General features: G+C 47.2%; 1 protein-coding gene and 1 long non-coding RNA gene across 6 annotated transcripts in view; both read left to right on the top strand.

Annotated features, from left to right (window-relative positions):
• Positions 1–343: 343 nt before the first annotated feature.
• On the top strand, positions 344–5,218 carry LOC132593484 (uncharacterized). Its single transcript, XR_009559060.1, has 3 exons — positions 344–951; positions 2,937–3,102; positions 3,336–5,218. It is a non-coding gene; the product is annotated as an uncharacterized lncRNA (long non-coding RNA).
• A 4,267-nt stretch (positions 5,219–9,485) lies between these two features.
• The window catches only part of BAIAP2L1 (BAR/IMD domain containing adaptor protein 2 like 1), a 107,315-nt gene continuing 92,769 nt past the window's right edge, over positions 9,486–24,031 (top strand). For 2 of the 5 annotated variants that reach the window (XM_060285530.1, XM_060285529.1), the window contains exons 1-2: positions 9,486–10,240; positions 11,720–11,812. In XM_060285530.1, the coding sequence (XP_060141513.1) occupies positions 11,735–11,812 (78 nt within the window). In that variant the 5' untranslated portion in view covers positions 9,486–10,240; positions 11,720–11,734. Of the gene's footprint in view, positions 10,241–11,719; positions 11,813–15,273; positions 15,392–24,031 lie in introns of all 5 variants that reach the window. The other 3 variants (XM_060285531.1, XM_060285532.1, XM_060285533.1) reach the window with 3 other exon arrangements.

Below are 24,031 nucleotides of genomic sequence, written 5' to 3'. Positions count from 1 at the left end.
CTGGGCCCTGAGCTCCTGCGGGAGTCCAGCGTTCACCAGCAGTTCCTGCACCGGCCCCTCAGTGCCCTGTGACCCCTGCTCTGTGACCCTGCCTCCAGCTGATCAAGCCCACCACGTCCTGGAGCTGCTTCAGCAACCAGGCCCCCAAGGGTCATCCAGGGCCTGGGCCCTGGGCCGTAGTCCACCTTCCTCCAGCCACAGCGCCTGGGGGTGTCTGAAGAAGGGGGTGTCTTCTTCTCTGTGCTCTGGCACTTTCTGGCATGTTTTATATGATATTAGCACTTTGGTGTATTGGTCATCACTCCCAGGAAGCAGAAAGGAAGTGAGAAATACATTTTGTAAAAAGGAGAGGGAGGGCTTCCCTGGTGGCGCAGCGGTTAAAAATCTGCCTGCCAATACAGGGTACACGGGTTCAAGCCCTGGTCTGGGAAGATCCCACATGCTGCAGAACAACTAAGCCTGGGTGCCACAACTACTTAGCATGTGCTCTAGAGCCTGTGAACCACAACTACTGAGCCCACATGCCACAACTACTGAAGCCTACACGTGCCTAGAGGCCGTGCTCCACAACAAGAGAAGCCACCGCAATGAGAAGCCCGCACACCGCAACAAAGAGTAGCCCCCGCTCGCCGCAACTAGAGAAAGCCTGCGCACAGCAACGAAGACCCAATGCAGCCAACAATAAATAAATTAAATAAATTTTCAAAAAAAGGAGAGGGAGAAATGGAGGGGAAGCATCATCGGAAACGAGGATGTGAGCGCCGCCCAGGGAAGAAACTGGAGGTGGGCACGGCTGGACGTGAGGAAGAGAAAGGAAAATTACGCTTTCACCCCAAGCCCCAGAGGAGAAGAAACTGCTCCCGAGGGCCCGGCTGGCCACCTCCAGGGCCTCAGCGACCCTTCCGGCTGGAGGCCTTGTGGTCAGCCCGGTTCGTGATTCATAGATCAGCGGTGAGTTTTTATTTTCAGGTTAAAAAAAAAACATAATAGAATAACTATCTGGTTCCTTAGACAACTCCTTTTCCTCAGCAGTTCTCTCGGGCCCTAGAAGGCTGTAAACAGAGTTTATGGCTGCCCCTGGGTTTCCTTTAAGGTCTTCGGAGCTTCTGTTTCCTGGTGGCTGAGAGGTGGAATTGAAAGCAAGCTCTCAGCCAAGAGCAGCCTCTGTCTCCAGAGGCATCTGATGCCGCTGATGCCACACTAACGGAGGCACTTCTAGATAGTTTTCCACCCGCCTGGTCCGTAGGAAAACCTACTACCAAAACATCCACCTGCCCGTTCTAGATTGAAAGAAGTATTTCCCACGTCTTCTAATCAGCATCCTCCACAAGCAATCAGGATCCGGGAAAGAGAGGTCTGATTCAGGAAGCTTCCCTGGATTAAAATGAGAGTTCTCCTCCACCTCTCTTAAAATTACATCCGTCATATGCGTTACGCTTCACTATTCCCAAAGCAGTTTTGCAAACATGTTTTCACCTGGCTTTCACGTGTCTTCTAGGGTGAAAACTCACTCGGGAAGCTTTCCTGACATGACCCCAGCCCCCCTCTGTGAGCGAGGGAGTGGGGGTAGCCTCGATGGGCGGGTCTGGGTCCAGGGCCACTTTGGAGCCCGTTCGCTAGTGGGAAGGTCACTGTTATCTAAGGACTCACACGTCCCTAGGACTTACCTCTCTCCTTTGACTTGTGATCCTGGTGAACCTAGGGAGTGATGAGACTCAGGCCCAGCCAACCCTCCTCCCTGGCCCCCTCCTCCTCCTCCCATGCGGATGTAACAGAGGGCTGGGCTGGCCACCCCCACCCTCTTCTCTCATGAGGCAGCGAGGTGCTCAGTCCAGACCAGATGGGTCTTAGGGTCTGGGGGCCGATATGGTCTGTCTTGTTCTCTGCCTCTCTCTGATTGCATCTTCTGGGGCTGACAGATATGAATAATTGGTCTTTTGTCCCAAATTCCTGGACCTTAGGAAAGAGGGGGCTCCATAGGATCCAGCTTGGATCACAAAGGATTTGGGACCCAAGTCAAGAGACACTTCCTTACTCAGGGACCATGTCAGGGAGGAGGACATTGACAAGGCCAGATGAGGGCATTGATGATGTATCAGTCAGGAAAAGTTAGGTTATGCTGCTGTAACAAACAGCCCCCAAAATTTCAGTGGCAAAGAAAAAGAGAGGGAGAAAAGAAGGAAGGGAGGGAGGGAAGAAGGAAGAAAGAAAAACTAGAGAGAGAGGGAGGGAGACAGGGAGAGAGGCTGGTTTCTCATCATCTTCATTGTTAGCTGCAGGTCCACTGTGGTTTTTCTCTCTGTCCTCTTTATTCTAGGACCAAGGCTAAAGGGGCCACTTCTACTGGCACATTCTGGGTTTTCAGCAGAGGGAAGGGGTAATGTAGGACAAGAAAATGGGAGGGTATCCTGGGAAAGACGGATGAGGGAGCAAAGAGAATGAAACAGATCCTTCCTGACCCCCAGGAGCTCCACCCACATTTCATCCCATGGCCAAGCCTGATGTCAGTGGGTTGGGACTTGTAATCCTTCCTTAGGGATGGCCCCGTAGGGACGAGCAGCTGATGTGACAATCAAACGGCTGCCCCACCTGGCCGCAATACAAACCAGAGTCTCACTTGTCTGTCCCTACTGTGTGCCGCCAGGCTGTCATGAGCAGCTCTCCTAACTCAGAGCTGAGACTCAAGGATACAGGGCAAAAGTGAATCCCATTTTATAGACAAGGAAACTGCAATTTCAGAGGGCGAGTCTGGCAAAAACAGACCAGATACTCCCTCAGCCCACCTTCTCCTCCTGGGCACACAGATGACATTTCCCGGTGGACTGGTTCTAGGACACAGAATATGCATAGGACTCATGCATGCTGCTTCCACACCCGAATATAAGCCTCTGTCAACCTCCCACCCTCTCTCTTCCCCTCCATCGTTCGCTGTGAAGGCCGTGTTTCAAGACGGCATCATCTAGAATTGGAAGGAGCGGGAGTCCCAGAATCAGCGCTCAGCTTGCCGCCCCGCAGAGTCCCCGGATCTGCAGCACACGGAGATCTGAGTGACAAACCTCCAGCGTGACAGGGCACGGAGAGACTAACACACCTCACAACACAGTAAGTCAGGACGTGGAGCTGGGGAACCGTGAAGCTGGGAGACGGGCCCCAGGTATTTGGGTTTGGGTTCCCCCAAAAGCGGAGCCTGTGACAAGGACTGGGTCAGGTAGTTGTACTGGAGGTGATCCTGGGAAAGAGGAAGGAGGGAGCAAAGAGAATGAAACAGATCCCTCCAAAAGAGATGGGAGGTCCTGACCCCCAGAGGCTCAGGTCGTAACCTTATTTGGATATAGGGTTGTTGCAGTTTGTTGAGATGAGGTGATACTGGAGAAGGGTGGACTGCTAATCCAAGATGACTGGTGTCCTTATAAGAAGACAGAGACACACAGGGAAAGCATGTGATGACAAAGGCAGAGCCTGGAGTGATGCAGCCACAAGCCCAGGGACGCCAAAGGGAGGAACCCCCTACAGCTTTCAGGGGGAGCATGACCCTAACACCTTGACTCTGCAGTCCTAGTCCCAGAACTGTGAGCCAATACACTTCAGCTGCTTTAAGCCACCCAGTTTGTGGCACTTTGTTGTGGCAGCCCTAGGAATCTAGTAAGGCGAGAAGAAGGAAAAGCTCATCAGCGGTGATTGAGCTGCCTCCCCTGAAGGCCACTGGCTCTCAATCCACCCAGGACACATGAGCACCCAGGAGACTGTGACTCAGACTCGTCCCTCCAAGACCACGGACCGGGGCATCTGTGCACCAGCTCCTGCTTCCACTGGTGAAGGCTGTCCCTGGGGCTTGCTGGTGGCAGGGACACCCCTGCACATGGCCTGAGCTCACCAGCTTTCCATTGAGCTGCAGATGACATCAGAGGTGGACGTGGGGACAGGGGGTGGGACAGGCGCCAAGAGTATCTGCTGCACCAGGACGTGGGTCCTGACCCATCATCTCTCTGTAGCACCACTTTACTCCCCAAGTTCAAGGTGAAGACTGAAAGTCACCCAGGCAGACGTACCATTCACCATATGCACTTTGGGACCTCTTATTTCATATGTGTGCATGGATGAACTTGTCAAGATGTTACGAAGGGGAGAAAGAAGGAAGGGGAAGAGGAGAAAAAAGGAGAGGAAAGTCAATATTAGTATCGTCATTTCAGGGAACCTGGGACACAGATTAAGTGATGTTTTCCTGGCAGCACAGCTAGCGAACACCTTCACACTAATTTACACGAAGCCCACCTGACTCCCAAAGCCCACAGTCATCTTGAACACAGATGATTTTTTCTTCCTTTTACAACCTGAAGAATCCACAGTCACAAGCACATCTGATCTGGTAAAGACAGAACTGGGAAGTAAACTGACGGAAACACTGTTCTTGCTTGTGATGAATCGTTAGAAGATATACATATATTTATTTGTGCACAAAAATCGCACAACCTTGGCTATGGAGCCACACAATTTAGGGGTTTGAAGGTGTGAAACGAACAGGCTCAGATTCCTGACACTGACACCTTGTACTCTCGCTTTGTAAGCCAAGACGGAGATTTCTAATTTTGCTCATAACCAATTTAAGGGTCTTGCTAGCTGCTATAACAAATAAACTGCGTCAGGGCTCAAAAACAGTCACTCACTTTGGAAGTTTATTTCTTGTTCATTTAGAGTCCTGAGTTGGGATCTGGAATCATCCTCTATGCAGTGACTCAGTTACCCAGGTCCCTTCCATCTTGTGGCTCCTCCAAGGTTACTATGCTTGTCTGCACCAACCCAAGGGAAGGAAAGAGAGTTATAAGACACATCTGGTTCTTAAAGGGTGACTATATAACATATCTCCCAAACCAGGACACTTTTGAGAGTGAAAGGGGATGTTATTAAGAATTATACCAAGACAATAAACTCAGTAAGGGCAAACTCAGATATATGATCTCCCTACTTCATAACCACCTTGATCTGGAAACAACCCGCTTCACTTTGCTTCACATGCTATTGGTGAATATGGCCACATGGTATTCCACTGATCTGTTTTTGTGTAATGAACCACACTGAAGCAGTGGCTTGAAACAATGACCAAACATTTTTTGGTTCACAAATGTGGGATGATCTGGGCTCAGCTGGGTGGCTCTTGCTCAGGGTCTCTCACATGGGGGGAGGGGGGCCGGGAAGACTCAACCGGGGGCCTCGTGCACATTTACCTCCCCGTGGTCTCTCCAGCATGGCAGCTCCAGGGCAGCCAAACTCATGCAAAGTGGCTCAGGCTCCAAACGACACATGTCACAAAAGAGAGCCAGGCGGAAGCTGCATCACCTTCTGAGTCCTGGCTTGGAAGTCCCACAGATCACATCTGCTTACTCTATTGGTTGAGGCTGTCACAAAGACCCACCCCTGGTCCACCTCTCAAGGGGAGAGCTGCAAGTACAGATGAGACCAGAAACAGTGTCAATGTCATTTTTGGGAAAACACAGCCTGCCATGTATGAGCCCACCAAAACATGAGAAGCGATGGGTGCTGCTGGAAAACAGAGACAGGCTGGGCCTCCCCTTCCCACCTCTCAGTCAGTTCAGGCTGCCGTAACAGAAATACCGTAGACCAGGTGGCATGTAAACAACAGACGTTTATTTCTCATGGTTCTGGAGGCTGCAAGTCAAGGACCAAGGCATCAGCAGATTCTGTGTCTGGTGAGCACCCACTTCCTGGTTCACAGGTGACATCTTTCCTCGGTATCCTCATGTGGCAGAAGGTGCAGGGGAGCTCCCTGGGGTCTCTTTTATAAGGGCACTAATCTCATTCATCAGGGCTCCACCCTCATGGCCTAATCATCTCCCAAAGGCCCTACCTCCTGATACCATCACCTTGGGATTAGGGTTTCAACATACGGATTTGGTGGGGCACCAGCCCAACTCTAAACTCTAAGATGGAGAGCAAGACTTAGTGGACACTTGGCCATCTCTCCCACACCAGCGCTGTCTGCAAAGCAGCCCACCACTTGGGTCATTGGGCCCAGAGAGGATGGCCGGGTCCTGCTGTGGCACCTGTGAGATGTGGGACCACAGGAAGAAGGGGGAAGTGGGAGAGAGCTTTGCCCCAACCTCAGAAGCAGTTTCTTCCATGGGGTCAGTCTAGGCAGCATTGGACCTTGTATGGGAGGAAGAACCCAAAAATGTGGGTGCCCCCCAGCTTGGCCTGGCCTGATTATTCCACCATGAGCCAACACAAGGCTGGCAACTCATGGTCAGCCCATTAGAAACGTTTCTTTTCTTTTGGAAAAACAATAATATCGTTGGTGGCTAAAAGTTATTATTATTAAATGAACTGCTTTGTAAATGAACCCTGGGAAACATCTTAAATTTCAGCTTAAAGAAAACCAGCCATTCCTGCTTCCCCATTCTATTGGAATCCCAGCAAAGCAGGAATTGTGCTTTCCAATGCTAAGGCATGCTAGACCATAACATGAGAGGAACAGTTCCTAGAAGGTTCTAGAAGGACCCACTTGGTCTACACCCAGAAGTCCTCCTATACAGCCACTCAAGGCTCCTACCCAACCTCATCATCTGTGTCTCCTCCTTTTCTTTTTTAATAAATTTATTTATTTGTTTGTTTGTTTTTGGCTGCATTGGGTCTTCATTGCTGCACACGGGCTTTCTCTAGTTATGGCGAGCGCGGGCTACTCTTCATTGCAGTGCACAAGCTTCTCATTGTGGTGGCTTCTCTTGTTGTGGAGCACGGGCTCTAGGCACACGGGCTTCAGTAGTTGTGGCACATGGGCTCAGTAGTTGTGGCTCACGGGCTGTAGAGCGCAGGCTCAGTAGCTGCGGCGCACGGGCTTAGTTGCTCCGTGGCATGTGGGATCTTCCCGGACCAGGGCTCGAACCCGTGTCGCCTGCCTTGGCAGGCGGATTCTCAACCACTGAGCCACCAGGGAAGCCCTCTCCTCCTTTTTAAGGAGCATCTTGTCTTCCTTAACAGGTATGATTTCCGTGGTGGTTAATTATATGTATCAACTTCGCTGGATCACAGGAGATAGATAGATATATATATATATAGGTTCCGTTCTCTGGAGAACCTTGATTAATACAGTTTCCTTTTTGCGCCTAAAAATTCCTCTTTTTTAAGAGGTTCTTTTCTCTCCTTCCCCTCAGCTCATCATCCCTATCCTGTAAATATTACAAGATGAGAAGCGATTAATTCACCTGCAAGAAATAGGAGATCAGACTTCTGCCTTGTTTTTTTTTTCATTTTATTGAAGTATAGTTGATTTACAATGTTATATTAATTTCTTCTGTACAGCAGAGATTCAGTTATACATATATATACATTCTTTTTCTTATATTCTTTTCCATTATGGTTTGTCACAGGATAGTTCCCTGTGCTCTACAGTAGGCCCTTGTTGTTTATCCGTTCTCTACATAATAGTTTGCATCTGCTCATCCCAACCTCCCAGTCCTTCCCTCCCCCCCGCAACCCCCCCCCCTTGGCAACTTGCCTTCTTTTCTAACTACAAGTTTCTATAGAGGGAAACATTTGAGTTTCCTTTGCACAAAAAATGACAGCGATTTTCCAAATTCCTGATTTCCTCCATGAAAAAGTCGGGGGTGTGTCCCAGGGCTATGAACACGGAAGTTCTCACCTGCAAACTGATGTCTGTTCTGTTTAAGTGACATTCTCATGAGAATGTCCAATCTGGATGGATTTCTACATAAAAGTAGAGCAAACCTCCACTTTCCTCGTGAGGGTCTGAGGAGACAGGTCTAGCTTAAGTGAGGGTCTCTCTACCACAGCGCGGCAATGGCCCCTCAGCTGCCCCTCGCTCCTCCTCTGGAGCTCCATCCCCTCCTGCCACCATCGGCAGGGCATGGGCAGTGGCGCGGCCCTTCCGGGCCCCCAAGAGCCCCCTGACCACGTGCGACTCTTCCCAACTCCTCACTCACCTTGGTAGCTTGGAATCAGACGCTGTTCCCGGGAAGCTCGTTGGTGTGAGACCACAGGTCTGCAGACAACAGGGATCCGGACGCCCCCTCCAGGCCCAGCTCACTAACTTCAGGACCCCCGGCTCTGAGACCAGCCCCTTGGGCCCCGTCGTCTCAGGTAGGCGTGCCGATACCTTTCCCCCGGCGGAGTACCCACCCCCACTGAACACACAAACCCTCGTGGCTCCCCAAGACTGGGCCGACCAGACCCCAGGAGTTTGAGGCCCAGACCTGGGCGCTGAGTGTCACTGGAAATAGGGAAACGCACCAGCAGGTGGTGGGTACTGGAACCTTTTTGCTTTTTAATGGTTGGGACCTCAGTTATGTTCCCAGCAAGGAGTGGCCTCTTGGCTTTTACCAACAGAAGCTTGTTTCTGAGGGGCTGTGAGGCCCAGGAAAGTGTGGGTCTGTGAGCTGTACCCACACTTCACAGGGGAGACTGGAGTAAGAGTCACAGGTGAGGTCACCTTGCTGCGTTAGATGGGGGGAATTCAGCTGAGAACACCGAGTGCACCCCACTCTCAGTCCAGCCCATGGCCCACGGCAGCAGGACCCCATGCAAGACCCCACTCCTGTCTCTGTCTGTTACCCCACCTCCCCCTTCCACAGATAACCATTCCGATGGGCTCCACGTGTACACTTGTTTTCATGTGTGCTCTGAAACACCTGTGTTGTTTTTTGTGCAGGTATTTTAATGGCCACAAATGCAAGCACTGTGGGCCTCATCGTCCTTCCGTTTCCAGGCAGCTCTCGGCTTTAAAAATGCTGCTTTGCGTTCATCTAACCCGTTACCCTGGCTGCTGCGCAATATTTTGCTGGGTTTCTGACCGCCTTGCCTGACCCCTCCCTGAGCGAGGACACCCAGAGCGCCTTCACCTCCCCGGGCTCAGTGATAGTGGAGGAGCATCCTCTGACATGCCCTCTACACACCCCTGCACGACCATCCTGGGGTAGCAAGCATCTTCTGAGTGCTGGGAGCTCTGGCTGTGCTATCTCAGGTATGTCCTCCGTGGACACAGAGGTGTCCTTTTCCTCACCTGCCGGGGGTGAGAATGCCTGGACCGGGCGGGGTGAGGGTGGGGGGATTGGATGAGGACATGCAGGTCTGGAAGAGCTTTGAGATGCTGTTCTGTGTCAGAGCTCATTAATTCCCAGAAGCCACCCCGAGAGGGACATGTGTGGACCAAAGACCAGGGTCACCTGAAAGACTTGTACCAAGACCAGACGCCCCCCCAGGCCTGTCCTTAGCCAGGTGGCAATTAGAAAAATTCAGTGACATTTGGGTCCCCAACTATAGAGCCAGTTCTCCGCCCCCTAGTGAAAGTTTCCAGTTGACTAGGAAACAGGGATCTGGTAAGAGTGACAAGCCTGAGCAGCAAGAAGGGATGGGCACCGGATCTAGGGGGGCAGCTGGCTTCACGGAGGAGAAGGCACGATTCTTCCGCTGTGAAGTGGGAATTGAAAGCGGCGGGCAGACGGTGGCAGGAAGGAGAGAGCTCACTCTGCTGGCTTGTCGTTCCTGGATGAAGTTAGAGATGGGGGCGTCCGCTAAGCAGAAGGGGGTTGGGTAGGAGCTTGGGCAGCCGAGGAGAGAAGAGGAGGTACGAAGTCCTCATTGCAGAGAGTAGGAGAACAACCTACGGGGAAAGTAGTGGGATTGCCGGGCAGCACAGGGATGCTGGGAGAAGATGGAGAAGAGCCAGCCAGTGTGTGTGTCAACCACGCTGGGGTGTGCTCAGTGGGGGATGACGGCAGGAGAGAGACAAGGGAGGTGATTAAACGAGGGGTGATGAGTAAGGGAGGGAGTCATTCTGTGAGATGGTGGGAGCTCCGGATGAGGCTGGCGGGAGTGTTAGAGCGAGTGGGGGGCAGGAGAGATGCTTGGATCTCTTTTCCAGATAAAGTCAGGGGCCCGGGTGTGACCACAGGAAGGGGTGGCTGGATCGGAGTGTTGGAAAGATCACTGGAGGTGAGGGAATCAAGGTAGCGAGAGACCAGGGGGTAGGATGGTCCATCCACATGGGTCCGAGAATAAGACAGGAGGATGGAGGAAACAGTAAGCCAGGAACCATGTCCCCAGCGAATGAGATGACCAGCAGACGGACAGCAGGTGATATGGCTGGGTGTTGAACGAGAAGGAGATGTCACGGGAGCACGGAGGATACTGACCCCTGCAGGATTCTGCAGTGCGTGGGGTGTAAGAGAAGAGCACCCATGAGTGGGCACCAGGCGAGGCGGCGAGCCAGGTAAGAGCCAGGAGAACACACCCAGAAGGGAGTTTGCTGGCCATGGATCTCACGGTGCCATCAGTCAAGTTTGAGGAAGCATGGGGGTGGGGAGGTGCGTTGAGTCAGAGAACATGCAGGTCTGGAAAGACGGTCCATGGCTCGGAGGCTTGGTCCTTTTCGGGGTTATGGATTAACAGGGGAAGCGAGGCGTGATGGGAAGAGCCCTGTAATCCCCTCAGGGGGCACAGAATCAGAATCGTTCCAAGCTCTGGGTTTGAATATTGTGGGCACTTCAGGCAACTGCTGCAGTGACAGCTCCCCTTGGTGGCGGAGGCAAGTAGAAGCTCTGCAGGGGGGAGCCCTAATCTTGCACCCAGAGAACAGGTGGCAGCCGGGGCCCCAAATGCCTGCAGCTGAGGGGCGGGGTGGCTCTAACAGCAATGAAGCTCAGGTGCACCACCTATGCCTTTCCCATTATCGTTACCTGTTGGAAGATTCCAGCCCAACAAATTCATTGTCAGGAGTAAAAACCAACAGTCTCCCCATGTGTCACCTCTCCCCAGAATGTCTGCACGAATGGCTTAAAAACTGCTACCTTGTAGAAAGAAATGTACCTCCCTCCAACGGTAGAAGTTTCCTTCCTTCCAATGGTAGGAAGGATCCTGAGCTAATAGACGTGAGTGTGGAATACCAGCATCAGAATTTTCCCCTCCAACATTTTATGAAAAAGTTTTCAAACTTAAAGAAAAATTGAAAGAACTTTGCAGTGATTACTCGTATACCCACCACCTGGATTCTGCAACTAACATCTTATTGAATATTATACTTACTTTATCACATATCTATCCAACTAGCCATTTCTCTGTCCAGTCAACAAGCCGTCTAATAATTTGATGTATTTCAAAATGAATTGGGATGTCAGTGCATTTCATCCCTAAACACTTTGGCACATAAGCTATTAACTAGAGTCCAATATTTGTTTACAGCCCTTTTGTTTTTCTTTTGAGGTAAAATATGCATGCAATAAAATGCACAAATCTTCAGCGTACCATTCAATACATTCTTGACAACTGCATACACCTGTGTAACCCATATTCCCATCGAGACAGAATAGCAGCATCAGCCCAGAAAGTTCCCTCCTGCCCCTTCCCAATCACCCCTCCCGTCTCCCTAGACAGCCACTGCTCTGATTGTTCCCATTACAGATTTGTTTTTGCCTGTTTCAGACCTTAATATAAACAGAATCATAAAGTACAGTCATCCCTCAGTATCCAAGAGGGATTCTAGGACCCCAGAGGATTCCAAAATCCAAGCATGTTCAAGTTCCTTATATGAAATGGTGTAGTATTTGCATAAAACCTACTGCCCTTCCTCCAGTATACTTTAAGTCATCTCTAGATTACTTACAATACGTAATACAATGTAAATGTTATGTAAATAGTTGTAAATACGATGTAAATGCTATGTAAATAGTTGGAAATACTATGTATCTCCAAGGTTGGTTGAATACAGATGTGGAAGCCGTGGATATGGAGGGCTGACTGTATTGCAGCAGCTGGTGTAGCAGCATCGTATCTGAGAAGATGCCAGGTAATTCTAATAGACCTCTGGACTGGGAACCTCTGCTCAGAACCAGGCGTTTTCTCACATTATGGGTTGAGGAAACTGAGTCTGTGAGTGATTTGACGTTAGGTCACAGCTTGTTGGCTACAGACCTGGACATTGAACCCAGGTCTCCTTGCCAATGGCCTTCTGTTGACTGTACAACAGTGGTCCTCAAACGTCAGCATCCATCGGAATCCCTGCAGGGCTAGGGTGGGGCCCAAGAGTCTGCATCTCTCACAAGTGCCCAGGTGATGCTGTTGCTGGTCCAGGGACGGCATTGGAGAACCACAGTTCTAAAAGCCAAGAGTAAGATTTACTATTGGAAACTAATGATGTATTTGTACAGCTGGCCCAAATGGGTGAGCATCGCAACAGGCAAGAGCCGGAGGGGGACTAGATGCGGGTGGTGACCATATTGCAGTGCGGTGTCCTCATCCCAGCTGGCTTTCTTAAGATCTTTCTCAAGGGTTCTATTCAGCATTCACTCTGCAGGACTCTGTCATGTGTGTTCTGCAAGAATATCCGCACTTCACCTCATTTTCCCTTTAACGGGGGGGAGCCTCCCGCCTCTGCTGAATCAGTTACACATGTATCTCAGCTGATGCCAGGGCCCCTCCTCCCTTCAGCCTAGTTTATCTAGTTGTTTTCAAGACCCACTGGCAACTTCCAAAGGCTGGGAGCAGAACCCCTCACGTGCTGCAGGGGGGGCATGTGATGAAAGAGGTGCTTTTAGGGGAACGCACTATATCATTTTTTCGTTTAAGAGCTATGCATTGATTTTAATGTGCATTAAGAAAACAGCAAATCCATGAATTCACACCTACTGTATATTACTTAGACCAGTTCCTCTTTAAATAAGTTTAAAAAATGAATGATTTGAAGAGCCGATATTGACAGACTAATAAATCAGGTGCTTATAGGTGTGTGGCAAAGTCAAGGCTGACTAAGCCCTGAGAAACCTGCTTCAGTAATTCCGGGAAAAAGGTGGGCTGTGGAGTCTCACAGAGCAGCATGTCCTGTTAGCAACACTCACATTCTTTTTCCCACAAGCTTTAAATCCTTGTCCTAAAACATCAAAACAACTCTAGTTCTTTGGCATTTGTATTCTATGACTTATTTTGCATATTATTCTCAGTATCTTACCATAACTTGCTTTCTTTAAGATATGTGAATTTACATATTTGCTGCAATCTAAAAGTGTGATTTTTATAACATTTCAGAACTAGGATTCTTTTTCCTTGAGGAACACATTTTCAATTTTATAATGAAATTCAGCTGGAATATAAGACTGCCTGTAGGAAATTATCTTAGAGACAAATTTTCAATATCTTTTTCACTTATAAATGAGTTGCAACTCTATTCAGTTACATTCCTTTCTTTATTTTACACTCCACCTCATTCCATATAGACTTGAGATGACTCTAGCAAGAACACATGATAAAATAAAAATTTTAAAAATTAAGACTGGGAATTTAAAGTAAGAAGTCAGGGGGAGGGAAAGTAAAAACACAAATATGCAGGCTTTACAGGTGCAAGTGGTTAATGTAGTAAAGTTGAGTTTCAAATTTGGCTTTGAGCTCCCTGGCAACTGAAGAGAAAAGAGACACACAATCTTTTCATGATTTTCATTTTGGGGAAAGAGGAAGCATGTCAGTTACTCAGGGAAAGCAGAACTTCTCCCAGGATTTAGCAAAAGATGAAATTTATTAGGATGGAGGAGCATTGCATGATGCAATGGACCATGACCTTGACATTCCTAAAGCAAAGAGAACAGAATAACCTCCCTGACACCATCAAAGGTGACAGTAAGCTCACCACATCGTCTTCCCTAATCCTCATCTAAGCCCTTAGAATCGGCCCTGGCTATAATGCTGCACTTCAAAGTTTCTCTTTATAACCAGCCAAAGTGTTTTGAGACGTTAAACTATTGATACCATCTTTCCGTCAATGACTCCCAAATTTATATTCTCCTAACTCCAGACTCAATCATCCAGTGTCTCCCACACATCTCCACTTGGGGTCTAGTAGACATTTTATTTATTTTTCCTAAGAATATCATTTTTATTGTCATCATAGAAGTAACATATTAATAAATATAAAATAAATGAAGAGAAGTTAGCCAAATTACTTTTTTTTTTTTTTTTTGTGGTACACGGGCCTCTCACTGTTGTGGCCTCTCCCGTTGCGGAGCACAGGCTCCAGACACGCAGGCTCAGCGGCCATGGCTCACGGGCCCAGCTGCTCCGCGGCATGTGGGATCTTCCCGGACCGGGGCACGAACCTGTGTCCCCTGCATCGGCAGGCGGACTCTCAACCACTGCGCCACCAGGGAAGCCCCCAAATTACTTTTGAATAATTATTTAAGATTTCTTTTGTTGTTGCAATAACAAACACCCTCAAAATCTCAGTGACTTAAAGAAACAAATGTTGATTTCTCACTTGTGCTACAAGGCTCAGGGACCTAGGCTGACTGCACAGCCTCCATCTGAAATGTTTCTAGTTTCCACGTCCAGGGGCAGAGGGAAGGCTCTAGAGGGTCTCTCATCAGCAATTAAATGCTTTGGCCTGGAGGTAACATCATTTCTCAATTCATTGGGCAGAACTGGCCACATGGTTTCACGCAGTCACAAGACCAGGGAGTAAAATCCTACCATGCGCCCAGAAAAGGGAGAACTGAGACTATTTAGAGCATTACTAACTACTGTAATTTTGCCTGTTTTTATCATTTGCCACCCCCAACTCCCCAGAACATGAGCTCCACAAAGGCAAGTATCTCTAGTGGTTTGCACATAGTAGGTGCTCAATAAATATTTCTTCAAGGACTGGATGGATTGCATGGTTAAATTCGTATCTGAAACAGAATGTTAGGAGTTAACTCTAAACCCCAAATCAAACGCATATACTGCAAACGTGCAGGAAAGAGGTGCTTCATCTATTCCTGGGCTGTTCTGGAAGCCCAGGAAATTATTTTCAAACTTTTTCCAAGGAGGGGTCCAATGGCTCTCACCAGGTTGGCACAGGTGCCTCTAAAACAGACCAAGAAAAAGTGATCCAGGAGGAAGGGGAGTTTGGCTATGGCAGGTACAATGCCAGACCCCACAGCCAATGTTAATATGTTAAAGGCATCAGGTGTGTCACCTCAGCTCGCCTCTCCGTGCCTCAGTCTCGTCTACGCTTTGGGCCTGCGGTGGGGATCAACTGGACAGGTGTTCTCCAAACTGGCCAGCAATTCACAAAAGCTGGGGTGGCGGGGCAGGGGTGGAGGGGGCCCCGTGCTCACCCGTGCAACCAGCGCGCCATCTAGTGGACAGAGCGGGCAGTCAGGGCAGCGGGCACACACCAGGCACTCCTGGACCCTGGGAGGCAGCTGGTGCTCAGGAAGGTTTAAGAGGCTCCAAGTCTATGCAAGCCCCAGAGCAAGACCGTCCTTTTCACCTTCCCTGCAGGGCAAGCTGGAACTCCAGGGCTGGGCGGCCCAGGGTGATCATCTCCTTCTGTCCATCCACACCTCTCTGATTCACGGACAGCAACAAGAGGGCATTCAGGAAGAACAGGACTAGACAGGTGAGGTGAGGGTGACAGTTGACTCAGCACAGAATTGACTCGGTGAGCAAGATATCTTAATGCGGCATTTTAGAAAATCAAAATTACTGCAAAAAAAAAAAAAAAACTATGATGAACAAAATAGCAAATCCTCAAAGAAAGATGGGCTCATTTTCCTGACCTTTCCATCCGCCTCAGACTCCAGTAGGGTTCATGGGGCATGTTACAGGCCCTATGCCTCACCAGCCTGGCCCCGGGAGAGCCCTGCAGGGAGCCAGGGACACCTGCCACATCAGCCAGGGGCCGGGCTGGGCCAGAGCCTGGGGTCCAGAAGCATGTCATCACCAAGAATGATATGGCCCTGAAGAAAATGGCCAACTCCAGTCCCAATGGGTATTCCGTTTACCCAGGGAAGAAGATTGGTCTCCATACGTTCTCTGCCGTGGTGGACACAGGCACTGAGCTCGGAGCCCACCCTGCCCTCAAGGGAGCCACCATAGTCGAGCTGAGACACATAAGGACAGGAGCAGGGCATTAGGGGATTCTCTGCCTGGACTTTAAATAACAGCAACCCCAGGGGAGACTAGAGCTCAGCTTCAGAGCAGCAAACCAGGCAACAGGAACGGCTGCCTCTGGGCACCCTTTCCCTGCACAGCTGAGGACACAGCTTCCCCCTTCTCGATTCCTGTAGCAAAGTGACAGGGTGACCCCTGAGGATGTCTCCCACCCTGAGATGCTGGGGTCCCTCCACAGACACGTCATCACACCAAGTTAATGCCCAGGGCCTGCCGTCCTTCATCTCCTCCACTGAGCACCAGCCAGAGTGGTGGCGTTTATCTCCAAGACAAACAGAGCTGCCCCCATATCCATGACTGGCTGTGTTTACCGATGATGTCACATCCATCCCAGGCTTCCTGGTGACTCAAGGGTGAGCTGCTGGTCAAGGTGAGTCATACTGTGACCCACCCAAACAAGGAAGTATGTGGTTCCTTGGAGTGACCCAGCTGGAGTGAAACCCTACAGATGAGACATGGCCGCTGACGTAAGGAAGGTCGACGAAGGGGTGTCTCAGAATGCCCACCCCTCACTCAGCACCTTGTGGCAGCCTCCATCAGTGCCCTGTGTGTAAGGCTCACAGCATCTCATTCCCATGTTTCAAATGAGAAAAAAAAGCCTCAGAGTGGGGAAGTATCCTGCCCAAAGACACACAGCAAGCAGGTGACCGGAGGGTTTGCTTACTCACTGGTGCAGAGGCAGCAAAATCAGGCCAGGAGAAATGATTTCAAAAGGCAGAAAGGGGAGAGAGGTATTCCACAGAGAGGCAGGCAAACCAGGTTAGAACAAATCTATCAGGGAATGGAGATCTCTTACATGTGGGTTCAAATTCCAGCAGGTTCCTGGCTTCTTCCAAAGCAGTCTTCTCCAGACGGTTACCCAGGAATGGTTGCTTTCAGCCTGGTCACCTGGCCCTTTCTCTCCCATGACGATTGCTAAACATCGGTGATTCAGATGGGTGGGCCATCGAAAAACATAATAAATCAACAAGTGTTCACTCTGCACAAAGTAATGATAACAATAATTAAACTTAAAATGCATCTGTACAGTAGTTGCACAACCTGTGAGGGGTGTGGAAATTCCATGTGCCTCGACCAACAGGCTCAGGGCCTGAAGGTGAGGGGGAAAGAACTGGCCCCCTGCAGATCTCAGCGTGAGCTGCAATCTCTGTTGACGGTGGAGTGAAGTGATCTGGAGAGCAAAGGCAGCCTGGCAGGGGGGGGGAGGGGCAGGCTGCAGCCTCAGAATGTGAACCCGTGACCTCCCTTCAGCCAGCAGTCCCAGGACAGGGTGACCGGCTGGCCTACACAGCTGCTTCTCGCTCCTGTGTATTCTGAGAGGGAGCCTGGCCGGGTAGCTGCGTCTCTAGAGAAATGCCACAAAAGAGGCCTCTCGCTGCCCTCGGGGTCATCTGCAGGACTGTCCACCCTCATTCCGATCTACCAGGACATGGAGGCCCAGGGACAGGATGTGACTTGCTCCAAGTCACATAGGGACTGTTATCACTAAACAGAAATGAAATTCACCCGGCCTACCATCCAACTCCCTTCCCGCCATGTCAGGCACACCATCCTGGTGCCCTGTCCCATTTCAATGGCAGCAGGAGACCCCTGTCACCAAGTCACAGTGGGGACAGGCCTCAGGAGCCTAGGGCTACCCCGATGTCGAGTCAGGCTGACAACAGCCTGGCAACATTACAAGGCACAAACGCTGTTCCTTTTTCCCAGCTGCTGTTTCTACATGGAGGAAGAATCCGTTGAGTCTACACCCAAGGGTCAACCCGATAACCCAACATCTAGCTCAGTCAGAAGGAAAGGAAATACACCCAAATATTTTGTCTGCTTAATATCAAAGATCCAAATGTTTCGTGACCTCAGAAGCTCTGATATTCTGTGCCAAAATCTCATCTCCTTTCGCGTTTAGAAGAAAGCTGCTACTATGGGAAAAATCTTCCAAGAATTATGAACTCAATTACAGCCCTAGAGATGGTTCTATTATTTTAGTTAACAATAATGCATGAAGACTTTTCTACTCAGGGCCCCTGGGGATATTGTCATCGTTGTTGTTTGGTGGGAACAATGGCTGACTCAAAAGCAAAGCAGGGGATTTATCTCTACACGGTTTTTATTTGCCAACTTTGAAAAATGATTCAGAAATGTGTCTCTTGGAAAAGTGGGTGTAAAATTGTGTTCTTCAATTTAAGTAAAATAAAAGTGCTCTTGGAAAGTGGCCTAAGGATATAAACTCACAATAGGGGATTTTCCAAGAGAGTCCCAATTTTAATAACATTCTCCCCCTTTGGTCTCTATAATCACGTTCTTATTTGACAGTCCATGGGTCTTTTTTGTTTTCTCTCCAAAAGATGGTCATCCCCCCAGATGAAGAAATGTAAATATATTTAAAGTTTCAAGAAGCTCTTTTTCACCATTTGGATTTTTCATTTGAAGGTTCATTTGTGTTTGTTGACTTCAACACAATCTCAAATTCTCCCAAATTTTAATGACAATGTACGTCACTTTAGGAATGCTTTCAGCAACAAAGAACAGAAAACTCTGTGCTCACTGATACTGTCGGGTCCTCCTTTTCTCTCTCTCTCCACTTGCCAATCTCAGTTTGTTGATGTCAGTCTCGTCTGCTAATTCGAGCTTGGAAGATGGCAGCACCGAAGTCACATCTGCTTTCTGGGAAGCTATTAGGGAGCCAAGCAAATGGCTGCCTGAACCCCCAACTCTTTTGCTTTTTCCCCCTCAGCAGATCTTTGTTTACTTCATCTCTTTGGCCAGAACTGTGTCTATTCTGCCATTCCCAACTCCAGCCCACATAGTAGAAGACTTGCCGTTATGTGCCTGCTTGTTGCCTTACCAAGGTTATAGCAACTATAGACTTTCAATATCTGTAAACACAACAGATGAAGCCTAGAATGCATGCTTTTCATTGTTAAGTGCATCCTATTGAGAGTATTAAAATAGCAAAGCTCTTTCTACCATGAATCTGTGACTCCTACTTCTGGGCTCCAGGTACCGCCTGACACCATAGCCAAACGCATCCTAAAAGTTTTATAGTCATTGGATACTAATGGGACATTACAAACCGGCTTACGTGGCAAAGTCTGCCTTTAGCACTCAGCAGAGTTTCCATTGATTCTCAAGATTTCTTGTACTTCCTGGTCAATGTCAGTAGGTTGGGGACATTTTTAAAGAAACACATAAATTACTACTCAAGGCCTTTGCTTAATTATTTATAATTGTATGCATTTGCCTAATGGAAATTTTCACTTTGTGCTGAATTTCAAGATCCATGGGGATAATACTTCCCCTTTTAGTAAAAGGTTGCATTCTCTCATCGTTTATTGCTCTCATAGATCCATGGAAATTCACAGTCAGAGCAGAGGCATCGTGTAGACAGAGAGAAAGGTTACAGAGGTCTGAGCTGGTCTGGAAACAAATTCACTGGTAATGCCAGGGCCCAAAGGTGAAGGGGCCCCATGTGATGAGGTGGTACCCAGCAGGCACATGGATACAAAGACGGGTGTGTGATAAGTGGGCTTGCAGACAAAAAAAAAAAGTTCATCAGAGACAGGCTTCTGCTCTCCCTGAAAGAGAATTGAAACATTGAAAGACAGATCATCCTGGTGGAAAAGAATATTCCCTTCTATTCCACCCCTCAGCGCCCCCTGCTGTTCACGTTGTGGAACTGCTTGACAATCCAGGTGTTTTCCTTGTGGCTTCACAGCAGGGACAGGGAAGGAAATGAGAATTGCTTATCTGGCTCAATAGATTTCTGTAAAAGCACTTCAGAGCATCTTTCCCCAAGTCTTCTCTCTCAGAAAAATTCCCAAGTGAAGGTAAAATTGTTCCAGAACTTACTGCGCTTGTTTATCAAGGGAAAATATTGGGCATACCCAGCAACGATTTAAGTCCTACAAAAAGGAAACTTGCAGATGTGGTCGATGTTTGGAATTTGCTAAACACAGAAAACAAATCTGCTTAGGAAAAGAAAGTCTGGAGCTCTCTCTGCTGATGCTTTCCCATGGAAAAATCAAGACAAGGCAGAAGAAGATAGGCCAGGCAGATCCACTTCCACAGATTGGCCATTTCCCCGTGAAGCCAACTCACTGTGGTGTTTTCAGGACAACAGACCAGTGTCTCCCTTTCTGCCCTTGGAAAAATAAAGAATGCTCAGGTTATCTTGGCCTCTGGCAAAGAGCCTCTCTTTACAGAGGCCAACCTGCACCTAGAGAAAAAGAAAGACTTCAGAATCAGCACTGTGGACAGAAGTTAAAAAAAAAAAACAAAAAAAACAATTTTAGAACTAAAAGTAACTTGAAGACCAACTACCCTATTACAGAGGTGAAAAAAACTGAGACCAAGAAGTGAAAAATGCCTTGCCCAGGCCCACATACAGATAGAGGCAGACTGGTACACGATCCTTCCTGCTCGCCCAGCCTTTATCACTCCATAAGCAGTCTCACAAGGAAACTACAAAGGCCCTTTTAGGTTTCTGGCTGACTGACCCAGAATTTCTCCAGCTACAAATACTTTAAATTATAGGTTAAACGTAGGAAAAATATGTTAATACATAGCTGAGTTTGCAAGAAAAAAGGAAAACAGATACCAAAAACACAAAGGGAAGAAAACCAAGCCCTGGAACAGAGGATATGGCAGCTCTTAGGGGTGTGGATGGGAGTATGGGAGCTGGAAATGGACCCAAATGTTCAGGTGTTTTGAATGTTAGGTGTTTTACCTACATAAGGACTGTGTAAAAAGGAGAGCAGACACTAAGACCCATTCACACAGTGGGACCCTCAAAAGACCACGTGTCAATAAGAGGGGCACTCAAAAATACTTAAATACTTATTGGCCCGGGGGAGGACATGGAAATTTGACTTAACTGGGGTCTTGAACAGAAAAAATATATATATCCCAAGAGAAATTAACAGCCCAAGCCTGTGACATGGGGCAGGCGCAGAGTCTGAATTTTACAGTCTGCTGGGGGAGCTCCTTGGAGTACCTGGCAGGAACAAATACAAAACACTTCTGGAGGAATACTTTACAATTCAGGTCACATGGGGTTCCTAATGACAAATGGATCACTACAAAAGATGACCTCATAATTAAAAATTACCAAAATAGGTAAGGAAATAATGGATCCACCATGCCAGAGAATCAGCAGATACAACCATGGATGAAAGAAACAATAAACAACCAAACCCGGCAAGATTAAACAAACAAACAAAAACCACACAGAATTATCTGGTAGAGACTATAAAGTAATATCGTAAATGATGAAAGACATGAAGGAATAGAAACCTAAGGAAATAACACTCTAAAAAATAAACTGAAAGATCTATAGCAAGAGATTGGATTAGTAATTTTGAAATTTCTCACAAAGCAAAGTTCAGACCTAGATGGTTTCACTGATGAATTCTACTAAACGTTTAAAGAAAAATAAATACCAGTTCTTCGTAAACTCTTCCAAAAAATAGAAGATGAGGGAACACTTCCCAACTCCTTCTATAGAGCTGGTATTACCCTAATATAAAAACCATTCAAAGCCATCACAAGAAAACAATATACCAATATCCCCTATGAATATAGACACGAGTCATCAACAAAATACTAGCAAACTGAATCCAGCAACGATAAAAGTATTATATACCATGACTAAGTGGAATTTATCCCAGGAATGCAAGGTGGATTCAACACATAAAAATCAGTCATTGTAATACACCAAATCCGCAGAATAAAGGTCAAAAAACACATGATCATCTCAATAGACAAAGAAAAAGCATTTGACAAAATCCAACACTCTTTCATGATGATAACTCTCCATAAACTAGGAATAGAAGGGAATTTCCTCAGTCTAACTACTAGAACTAATGAACAAGTTCAGCAATATTGCAGGTTACAAGAATCAATTATATTTCTGTACACTCGCAATGAACAGTCTGAAAATGAAAATAAGAAAACAATCTCACTTATAATAGCATCCAAAAGATAAAATACTTAGGAATAAATTGAGCAAAAGTATAAAAGTTGTACTCTGAAAACTATAAAACATTGTTTAAAGAAATGAAGGAAGACCTAAATAAAAGGAAAGACATTCTGTGTTCATAGATCAGAAGGTATAATATGGTTAAGATAATAATACTTCCCAAACTGATCTACAGATTTAATAAAATCCTTATCAAAATTCCTGATGCTTTTCCTGCATAAACTAACAAGCAAATCCTAAAACTGATTTGGAAGTACAAGGCACCCAGGGTAGCCAAAACAATCTTGAAAAAGACAAAAAACAAACAAACAAAAAGACAAAGTTGGAGGACTCACACTTCCCAATTTCAAAACTTACTACAAAGCTACAGTAATGAAGACAGTATGGCAGTGTCGTGGTAGGATAGATGTATAGATCAATTGAGCAGAATTGAAAGTCAAGAAATAAACCCTTACATTTACGGTCAAGTGGCTTTTTTTTTTTTTTTTTTTTTGCGGTACGTGGGCCTCTCACCGTTGTGGCCTCTCCCGTTGTGGAGCACAGGCTCCGGACGCACAGGCTCAGCGGCCATAGCTCATGGGCCCAGCCGCTCTGTGGCATGTGGGATCTTCCCCGACTGGGGCACGAACCCATGTCCCCTGCATTGGCAGACGGACTCTCAACCACTGCGCCACCAGGGAAGCCCTCAAGTGGCTTTTTATAAGAGTGCCAAGACAATTCAATGGGGAAAAGAATCATCTTTTCAACAAATGGTGCTAGAACAACTGGATATCCACAGGCTAAAGGATGAAATTGGACCTCTTCTTATACTACACCCCAAAATTAACTCAAAATGAATCATAGACCTAAAACTATTAGAAGAAAATATAGGGGTAAATCTTTGTGACCTTGGGTTAGGCAATGGTTTTTTAGATATGACACCAAAATCAAAAGCAACAGAAGGAAAAAAATAGATAAATAGGACTTAAAATGTTTTTGTGCTTCAAAGGACAACCCATAGAAAAGGAGAAAATATTTGTGAATCTATGTATCTGATAAGGGACTTGTATCCAGAATAAATAAAGAACTCTGATGACTCAATAAGAAGATAAAATAACACTTTAAAAACGGGCCAAGGATCTGAATAGACATTTCTCCAAAGATGATATACAAGAAGTACATGAAAAACGCTCAACATCATTAGCCACTAGGGAAATGCAAATGAAAACCACAATTCAAACCCTGTAGGATAGCTATAATCAAAAAGAAAGACAATAACAAGTGTTGGCAAAGATGTGGAACGCTCATACATTGCTGGTGGAAATGTAAAATGATGCAGCCACTTTGAAAAACAGTTTGGTGATTCTTAAAAATGTTAAGCACACAATGACCTTATGACCCAGCAAATCTACTCCCATGCATGTACATAAAAGAAGTGAAAATATACATCCACACAAAAACTTATACACCAATGGTCACAGCAGTATTATTCACAATAGCCAAAAGTGGAAACAACCTGAATGTCCATCAATGGATGAATGCATAAACAAATGTGGTTTATCCATACAATGGAATATTATTCGGCAATCAAAAGGAATGATGTAGTGTTAGATGCTACAACAAGGATGAACCTTGAAAACTCTGTACTAAGTGAAAGAAACCAATTGTAACAACCATATATGGTATGATTCCATTTATATGAAATGTTCATAATAGGCAAATTTACTGAGACAGAAAGCAGATGTAGTGGTTGTGAAGGAAGGTCCCTGTAGGCTGAAATCCACATTACAGGGAAATACTGTAGTGGGGAGAACATTCTAGGCAGAGGGAACAGCTAGTGAAAAGCTCTACAGCAGGGAAATTCCCTGGCAGTCCAGTGGTTAGGACTCTGTGCTTTCATTGCCGAGGGCATGGCTCAATCCCTGGTTGGGGAACTTAGGGGAAAAAAAAACCCAACTCTACAGCAGAAATAAATTTGGCATGCTGGAGAAGTGAGTGTTGCTTGGATTGGAAGGAAGTTACAGAAAGGCAAGTGAGTTTTCAATTTACATTTGCTTTTTCAGAATAGGAACACTTAAAGCCACATCTAATCTCTGGGTCTTTAAATGGTAATTTGCCCCAAATTACTATTAT

This window comes from Globicephala melas, chromosome 15 (assembly GCF_963455315.2).
Source record: "Globicephala melas chromosome 15, mGloMel1.2, whole genome shotgun sequence".
In the NCBI taxonomy this organism is placed as follows: domain Eukaryota; kingdom Metazoa; phylum Chordata; class Mammalia; order Artiodactyla; family Delphinidae; genus Globicephala; species Globicephala melas.
This window is presented reverse-complemented; position numbering and strand designations above follow the sequence as displayed.